General features: G+C 43.0%; 1 protein-coding gene across 1 annotated transcript in view; it reads right to left on the bottom strand.

The window, feature by feature from the left end:
- LOC128876682 (laminin subunit alpha-1-like) overlaps window positions 1–9,488 on the bottom strand; it is a 68,352-nt gene extending 58,864 nt beyond the window's left edge. The window contains exon 1 of the mRNA XM_054123236.1: window positions 5,811–9,488. Within this exon, the coding sequence (XP_053979211.1) occupies window positions 5,811–7,755 (1,945 nt within the window). The 5' untranslated portion in view covers window positions 7,756–9,488. The remainder of the gene's footprint in view (window positions 1–5,810) is intronic.
- Window positions 9,489–9,830: the final 342 nt, after the last annotated feature.

Raw genomic sequence — 9,830 nt, 5'->3', positions numbered from 1 at the left:
TATAGAGAATACTCCATCATCATACAGCATTACATATGGTCCATAGAGCAAATTATTCTGCTGTATTTTGCTGGAATGTTTTGTATTAGACTATAATTTGCTGTGTCATACTGTGTATCCATATCAAGAATTACGTCCTATCTTGCTGCCTTATGCTACGAGGCTACGTGTAAAGCTGTACGATGGCGGAGCATTCTGTATTTTGCGATATTCTGCTGTATTTTGTTGGAATGTTTTGTATTAGACTTAGTAATTAGTAATTAGTAAAATCATGGAAAATTTTGTAATTCAAGGACTTTTACGTCGCCACTGGAAGCAAGAGTTTAAAAGAACCGAAGCAGCGAAGAAAATATTATATTCGGTATGTTTAAACTCTTGCTTCCAGTAGTGACATAAAAGTACTCGAATCTCAAGATTTTCCATGACTTTACTAAAACGAACAAAAATTAAACGATCAATAAGTTAACGTAGCTAATAATTAAATATGAAAGCGTTTCTCAAAAGCTACAAAATGATAGGTAACACGTGCGTATAAACTAATATTAACGACTTGAAAAAATTGCATAAATTGAAACAACGTGAAAAAACTCTCGAAGTTTTGGTTCACTCTGAATGTCTTTCAAACCACTCGTTTAATCGATCACGGTAGAAATAGATAGAAATAAATGTCGGTTGGTTTAGCGTCGAACCCTACAACAGTATTCAGGTATTCGCGTCCTGTCGCTTTCGATAAACGTCGCAGCATAAATTTCTAAACAACGACCGATCATTGCTACATGCTTGTATCGGCATCCTAGATCGTCGTCGATCAGAATGCTAATAAAGGTTTGCACGCGGTGCGCTAATAAAGAGCGCGTTATAAGGCCTTCCTCGAAGGCCGGTTCACGTGGACGGGCCACCCTTCGTGTGCCTGGCCACGCACGATTATGGATCTTCACGCGCAATTCGCACAGCCTACGTACTCCCATCCGTAGCCCTGTGATTCAATCCACGACGACACCGATGCTTTTCTCGCGCGATCCACAATTATCGATCTAAGCATAGTTCCGCGCGTACTAAGCCATCACCTTGAATAATGATCGCGTTCTCTACAGGGGTTTTCGTGAACGTTCAACGGCTCGGCGCGGTCTTCACGAGGAGGAAGCAGTTGAAAGTGATGTCTGCATCGCGCTACGTGCGTTCCTTTGTGCGTAGAAATTATTAATTACCTTCGAGTAGGTTTATCTTTGACGGTGCAGCTTGTGCCATCATTTTTCATAACAGATTCTCGAGCTTCTATCGTTCAACTTAACGGTAAAACTTACTACGAGGAAGTCTCTGCTAGTGGTTTTGTATTACTTACTTTAACAAAAGTACCTAAACATTGGTTCGATGGACACGAGTACATGTTTAGCTGGAAGTTAATGTTTGCTCCCACTGAATATTATTTTAACCTATTTAGGGATATTGGCACGCATGTGTACGTTTGCTTTTAGATAAAAAGCTTACGGTCGCGATACCTTTTTGGGTTAAAAAATATATCGCATTAAAGTGAGACAGCATAATTCTATGTGCAGCAATTACGATACAGCAATTACATATCGACTATTATGCTATTAATGATGTTTAGTATTTAGTGTATGATTAATAAAAATACTTTTATGATTGTCAGTGTGTTTCCATTTTTATTGTATTAAACTGTAGTTTCTTCAAAAATGTTGACACCAACTGAAATCCTAATTATCACAATGTATACTTTTATCGACAAGGATCTCATGGCATTAATCATGCAAGATGGCTTGAAAAAATGGTCTGTACTATTTAAAATTGTTCTAACACAACGTTCACAGCAACAGTTATATCCTTATTCCTGTCCGAATCCACGCCTACACTATTTCGTTTGAAAACGGAATCGCTCCGACTAAATAGTTTTGCAATTTTAATTCGCTAAAGCAACCACGACGCATTTAATTATAGATCTTCCTACAGTAACTGCACCGGTACGTCGGCGTCGTACCGTACTCTATCACGCAGTACAAATAACAGCATCAATTTCAATATCTATTACAAGATACCATCTCTGCTGTCCAAGAAGATAGATGGAAGACTTTGTATTTTACTATACAATTTCTAGTATCTGTTACGTGACAGCAACTCAAAGACATACGAGCGAATTTAGTTGATTAGAAACTTATCTTCTCAGTTGTGGAAATGTGTTATACAAATTCAAAGGGAAAGCTAGTGTTGTATTTACGACCTAGAGCACAGATATTGTACGTTCATTTTTAATATTTCCGAGAAAAACAAGTTTCACGATTTAACGACACTTTGAAATTGAAAAAATAATTTCAGCATTTTATCAAGCACTACAATAATTATTTTATATATAAAAGCCGTACGAATATTCTGACACGATGAACAAAAATAATTTTCGTATCAAATTTACACAATAGAGGAGGGTGTGATATTCATGTGGAATAACGAAACTGCAATAATATATTTGTAACATGGAAAAATTTATATTTTAGAAAAATTGAATGGACAATATATGTGTGTCGTAACATTGATGTCACGCAATCAAAATAATTGCAATCACATTAATATTCAGCATAAAGTGGTACTCCAGAAACACAACCCAAGAAAATAAAAAAAATAACAGACTATTAAATTCTAGAAAAAGAACAGAATCAGTTTTAACCTATTCGTGTATAGTAATCCCAAAAGTAAGACAGTTTGCTAATTATACAATAAGAAATGTTAAGATAAACAGTACTTTAATATAAGATTTTATTTGTAAGACAAAAGTAAAATATGCATGGCCGAGTCCACTCGTGTTAGAAGTTAGAAGAATCTGGCTACTTTATAGATCAAAGTTATTTCGAGGGCCTAACTTTTCGTCTTCTTCCAGAAAATTATTATTAGATGCACGCGATAGATGTAAAAGTATCGATAGCAATCGATGGTATCGTTGCATCGATCCAAATGGAAAATTTAATGAATATCGGCTAAGAGGGACGGGCGTCAATTAAAAGACGCGTTATGAGGATCAAGATTCACGTCAGGACCACCCTGGACGAGCATTTCCACGCACGATCACGGAGGATCGAGCTCAGCCCGATTATGTTATACGTTCTTGTGATTGATACCGGTCATTAACCGCATTCGTGATGTAATTAATGGGAATTCTTGGCGGTGTGCATGCAACGCGACCAAAAAGCTACTAAAGTAATGATACAGCGAAAAAAAAACATTTTAGTAACAACGACGTTAGCGGTTGCCGAGGATCTAGGAAAGCTTAACATGGCTTTCGAAGTTACTGTGATATCGATAATGGAAAGCAAAGATATTTCGACAAAAATTTGCCAAACAAATACTACGAAAAAATACGCTTCGACTTCTTTTTATCTTTCTGTATTAGTCTATCTTCTTATTATTAATATTTCTCTATAAATACGATGAATACAGATAACATTGAATATAATATCAAAATTTGTATTCTTATTCGGTATTATATTCTTTTAATGTCCCCATCGTTTTTAACTGTATGAAAAAAAATGTTTGAATGTTATCATAATGTTTAAAGTTTGTACGATCACGAAGGGTTAATTTCGTACCGCAACGTCGACCTCGAATAATCTTGAATAGAAAAGTCGCAACAGTTCAACAAAAACGAGAAGTGAGAGCAGTAAGACTGTACTTTTACGTAAATTTCGAATCATACTTTTGGACATGTCTGTCTCGAAATAAGGACCTTGAAATGTTTGAAATAATTCAATTATTACTCGCGATGTGCTTAATCCCATCTCTACTCGCAGTTTCACACTATTCCATCGCGAACCTTCGCTACGGCATCGCGCACTTTTCTGCGTGCGAATGCACGCGTACATCTGCTGGCACGTTGATATGTCGATATTTTTAGTTTCTCCGTCGTTTTTCAATGGATCGAGGTACGTGCCTACGCAAATGCCTTGCACGGAAACGTTCCTACAACCTTAGCGTTCAGACGTTTCTTCTGGTTGCTTATTCGATTTCTGCTGATACGGTTCCATAGTCTTTGCTGAATTTCTCACGCGAATATGCAAATAATTAGGGACAATTAATCTTATTGAAACCAATTATATATCTATATATAATTGGTATACATAAATATTATATTGTCATTTTTCATATTGCGTCAAGTTATTTGATTTCAACTTTCGATTTTGCGTGTTATTCTATGTATACAATAATTGTATATTTAATTTCTAACGAGTTGTACAAAATTACTTAGACGTTACTGTTAACAATCTCCTTTCTGGCTTATAAAAATATGAAACACACATGTAAGTTACAATGTTCATTGAGCACAGAAAATTGTCTAGTAATATATGTCCAAATGTAACAGGTCACGATGTAATTCTAACATTTCAACGAAACAGGGACCGCAATAGATAAAAAACAATCACCGTATAAATCGTTGAAGTAGGAAGGCGTCCTTGTTGCAAGCGCTGTCTGACAAGAGAGTCGTTTCACAGAGAAGATGGAATCATATAAACACGGGGTTGGTAGGATCGACTGTCACGGTCGGACGATTCTTTCGTTCGCGATGCTTTCGACGATTGACAAGAAAACGGAAGTAGAACCGAGCGCCCTGTCGTGTTAGGTCGATCAGAGATTCGACCTTCGTCCTCCGCGAGGAAGTTGAGGAGCCTCGGACGCTCATTAACCGAGCGATGTTTCGTCGACGTGCTTTTTCTAGGAGTAAACCGCGCGGCCATAAATTGCAATCAACGTTGGGGGACGCTCTCGCGGTGTTTTATACCTTCAGCGAATTTCGCGACCCCCCACTGACGTAGGAAAAAGCGTAATTAAGGTCTGGTTACCGAGAGTTTCGTGAGCAACGTGGTACACGCGATTTTCTCCGTCCAGTCACGAGTATTTTCCGTGTTTCCAAGAACTGTATTCTTCGATCTAACGATCTCCCACTATTCTTATTTATTTTTGCGCGCGATAAGCACGCTTTACTGCTTGTATTATTTGGACTCGATTTATTCGATGCATATGCAAGAACTATTTTAGTATAAAATAAATTAAACGATCGATAAATTAATGTAGCTAAGAATCAAATGTAGCTAAGAATCGAATGTGAAAGATCGTTTCAAAAGTTACAAAACGATATATAACACTTGCATGTAAAGTAATTTTAATGACTTCAAAAAATTGCACGAACTGAAACATCGTAAAAAAAACGTACAAACCTTTTATTCGTCCTAATATATATGTTCAATTATATTTTAAATAAAGTACACATGATTGTAATTAAACATGATTGAATGTGTCCACTACGCCACGTTGACAGGGATATTTTATTATTAACAACAAAACCCCGAAGCCTCTTTCATGAAACCCTTTACTTCGTACTCTTTCCACGTACCGCCTGCTCATATATTTTTCTCTAAATCTCTGTACATACACCATATTTCAGTTTGCTTTCTCGCGCAATTTCAATAAGAACACTTCAAGATAACCTGAATTTTGACCAAATTTCCGTCAGCATAAATTTATTCTACATACGTAACCACCAACAAAACTTGCTGGACTTACGATGTCCCCTCATAGGGGACATCCGAGTGCAAAGAGTTAAATCCTGAGTGTGCAAATATTATTTTATCCCACAGTATATTTAGCCATATCGATCTCGAATTCTGTTATATCGTGTATAAAAGGCGTACTGATAAATATAAACGGAAAATACACGACGCGGAATTTATACAGCGACACGATACAAGCTTGCATAAATTAGCAAGCACGAATCCCACTTTTCACCCCGCGTTTATTAGTCTTTCACTCACCGTATTTGAGCCCGTGCCACTTCGAAGCGGGCTCCTGATATTTCGGATAAGTCGGGAAGAAGTGTCTGGACGGCTGTCTCGACGACGAAGGACACGGCTTGTAAACAACCATGCATCGTACGCACTTCCGGTTCGCGGGTGGAACCGCTGGGACAGGATAAGCTGGCTGTATGTGAACGTACGCCATGGGGGTGACGGGTTGCGGCGAATAGTAATTCATGTATCTCTTTCGGCGAACAGCGATTCGCCTCTCGCGCTGAGAAGCAGCCACGCGAGGGAACAAGGACGACCTGTCGTCGCTCGATCCTGTCTCCGCACGTTTTACACCATTTTCGATATCCGACGACACGTCCGAACCGAATCGTTCGTTCACAAACATCCCCGCGTCCGTTAACTCTCGTCTCGGAGTCAACTGTTCGCCAATCAATGGCGAGACATCCGACACTCTTTCCTCGATCGTTTCGCTTCTGGGAAGAAACGAAAAGAGAAATTCCGTTTTACTTCGACGACCGAGACGATCCCTCGTCTCGTATCTGTTCGTCTTCCCGTCACTTTCGGTGGATTCCACGTCGATCGGGCGAAAATTCGCGGAAAGATCGCTGCCCTCGGGCGACGAATCACGAGATCTCGTTTCGCGTCTTCCTCTTTCAAGGACCTTTCCGTGATCCCGTTCTCTCGACCGGTCGTTACGGCTTCCGAACGCTTCCAACAGCTTTGCGGAAGATCGAGCCGGTCTGTGATCCTCGCGAAAAAAAGGATGGAGATCCTTCGTCGTTCCATCAACGCGCCGCGTGGTTCCTGATCTCGCCAGAGGAGATTCGAAGGACGAGAGTAATTCATCGTTTCGCTTTCTGCTCGAACTTTCCTCTCCGTCTAAATTTTTATCAGACTTTTGAAGAGAAGTTTCGAGAACCAGGACTTTCGCCAGGTCGAAGAATCGACCGGAACTTTGGATATCATCGACGGATCCCTTCAAGAATCCTGAGTCGCGAGTCTCGATGACGCTACGGTCGATTAATTCGGCCTCTTCGATCTCGCTTGTTAATTCCCGGGGGTTGAAAATTTCAGAAGATAAATGATACGTCTGCGTCAGATCACCCAGTCTCCCGACATTCTGTTCCGTGTTACCATAGTCCCCAGCATCGTTTCCTATGGAATAACGCTCGAAAGGAACCAGTCTACCGTTCGTCTCTATCAACTTGCTCCCTTCGATATTATTTTCACTCCCAAGTTCCTCGTCGTTGATCGTAAATAAATTCGAGTCCACGTCGACGGAGTAGCTTCGCCTCGAATTCTCCTCGACTTCATTCATCGGTTCTCCATTCACGTCCCGCGAGAAATTCTCCTTTACGACACTCCCTTCACCAACTCCCGAACCATTCAACGCGCCACGAGTCCCGCCATCCTCATTCAAAAACTGATTTTCATCTCGTCCCATCCCACCTTCTACGCGCCCGAACACCGCAGACGTCTCGACGCGCACTTCATTCCGCGGCGATTTTGAATCGCTCTCTTTTCCAAACCGACGATAATCCTCCGAACGTTCGCTTTTCTCCCGATCGGCCGGAAGCGACGTTTCCACCGAATAATCGGGCCCGTCGTCCCCGTCGGATTCGACATTCCTCCGTTCGGAATAACCGCCGTTGAACGCTCGTGGATCCTGCCGCGACCCGACCGTCACTGGGCCGTCGTCCAGCGTGTTTTCCTTTTTCGTGTCCGCTTGTTGGATCCGCGGAGATCGAGATGACGCGACGGTCACGACGAAATAGTCCCTGAGCAGAGAGCTCGAGTCCCTCGAGATCGGATCGATCCCGTTGACGTGCTGCGACGCGGACGCAGACGACGACTCGTCGCCGTCCGAGTCGAACCTGCATCCCAGCAAAAATAGGGCCCCTACTCCGAGGGCCAGGACGCCCCGGGTCCAGATTGACCTTCCGAGGTACATTTCTACCCCATGCTCAGAGGAAGGACTGGCTCGTTCGTCCGCGCTCTCATCTCCTGGGTGAAGCACTCGACGGATTTTGTTTGCTAGGCCCTTGGTTTCGCTCGGTGGAACCGACACGACCGCTTTCACCGTGGATTCGTTTCGAAAGCTCTGATCGCTCGACGAGTCAAATACTCGAGTCTTCCGAAGTTGTCAGACTATTCCGTGTCCTGAATGTGTCTCGCGTCTCCTGTCTTGTTCGAGTACAGAATCACTTGGCGGAGGATCGATTAGAATTCTGCCACGTCTTCTTCTCCCCGGAGGAACGATCGAGGGTGCATCGTTCGATTTTTGTCACGTTTACGTCTCCCGATAAAGAGAACGCGAGGGAATTGTACCTCTACCGATTTTCAGAATCGATGGCGTTCAAAGATTCCGGGAACTACCTAAGCTTTCGCCATCGACTAGCTGAGAGAGCTTCGATCTTCTCGTGGAATCGTTAAACTTTCACCCATGACTCGTACGAGTTAGCGGAGTACAGAATCACTTCGCGAAGATGTGCTCGAAATCCCAGCAAGTTGTTTAGTTCCTGGACCTGAACTGGTTCTAGTTCGTTTCTATTCGAGATTTGGTCCTGACCTCGTTCGACTGTCATCTCCTGGAAAAGGATGCGAGAAAGTTTGGCTTGTAGGGCTCATATACGTGTAAATATCGTTTGGGAAGCCAGGAAGCCTCGACGAATTCAATGATTCCGATATTTGAAGGTCTTCCGGGGATACGGAACGACTTCCACCTACGTCTCGAAGGAGCTAAGCACGAAAAGATCGCTCAGCGAAGGCTCGCTTGGAACTCTGGCCGGCTCCTCTTTCGAACAACTGGATCGGTTTACTTCTCATCGAGGTTGCAACACAATTTCCGTTACACCGTACTTGAATCTCTGCGCTACAGAAGGGGCAGCTCCGCAAGAACGATTGCTGGACCACAATTCGAGCAACCACCGCGAATTAATCCGACGCAGGCTCGGTAACCGCCGACACGAATGGTAAATCACTCTGGTTTTTTACACTCCCCCGGAAAGGAGGCTCTCGTGGATCTACAAGATCTCGTTCCAGGCTCCGTTGTTTTTCCGTCGACGAATTCACTCGAGCGAGAGTTCAGTCCTCGGACGATTTTCACTGGCGTTCCGGATTTACCGGACGGACCGTTGGTACTTAACGAGAGGACGGATGGAGGATTCATCGGGACGAAAAGTCCTTCGGCTCGGTAGGGATCGGTGGACGGATCGCGAAGGGAACGAGTATGGCGGAAGAGAAAAAGAAGGTTCACCGAGCGGAGAACTCGTCCGGGCGATCGACGAACCGCCAATTCCCCGAGGTTACAGCATCGAGGCGGCTCGACGGCTGGAAATGTCCGAAAAAAAAAAAATCGGATAAAAAGTCGAGCACACGTGGACCACGACGAGAAGCGAATATGTACCGGCGTCGACGGCGGCCCGAGAGACACTGACTTGCTACCATTACCATTAGCTGCCTTTGCCCTCTCCCCTCTTCCTCGTCTTCTTCGTTCGTGGCTCGCTTCCTTCTCCTTCCTGCGGGAAACCCGAATCTCCGACGTGCTCGCTATGCAGGGCACGTGGGTGTTGCGCGACTGGCTCCGGGACCAAGGATATGTCGCGGGAGGTGCTCCCGTTTCCGATCTCCTTCCTGTTTCGCGCGTGTTCGTCGTTCGCTGGCCCACGGTGCAGGATATCGCATTGCGATTCAGGCTACGTTATTTCATCGGTATCGTCGATGTGAAATCCGATCAGACGGGATATAGCTACTTCGTAGAAGGAAAATAAAAATGAAATGGGAAAATTGTTTCGTTGGTTTTGTCTATGTAAAGTAAACAATCAGCGAATGGCACGCGTGTACTGAACAAGAGGGACTGATGCAAAAAATAATTAATACTTATACGGGGAATAGTTACGTTTGACAATTGAAGAGGTCGATCATAACTGTCTCGTAATTGGAGTTTATTAGACGAGTGAAAAAGATTCAAATATTTGTATGTCTATGTAAAGTAAACAATCAAAAAGGAGCTGATTAAGAAGCTCC

This window comes from Hylaeus volcanicus, chromosome 1, assembly GCF_026283585.1.
Source record: "Hylaeus volcanicus isolate JK05 chromosome 1, UHH_iyHylVolc1.0_haploid, whole genome shotgun sequence".
NCBI lineage: Eukaryota > Metazoa > Arthropoda > Insecta > Hymenoptera > Colletidae > Hylaeus > Hylaeus volcanicus.
Note: the sequence above shows the minus strand (reverse complement) of the source record. Positions and strands in the feature narration are given on the sequence as shown.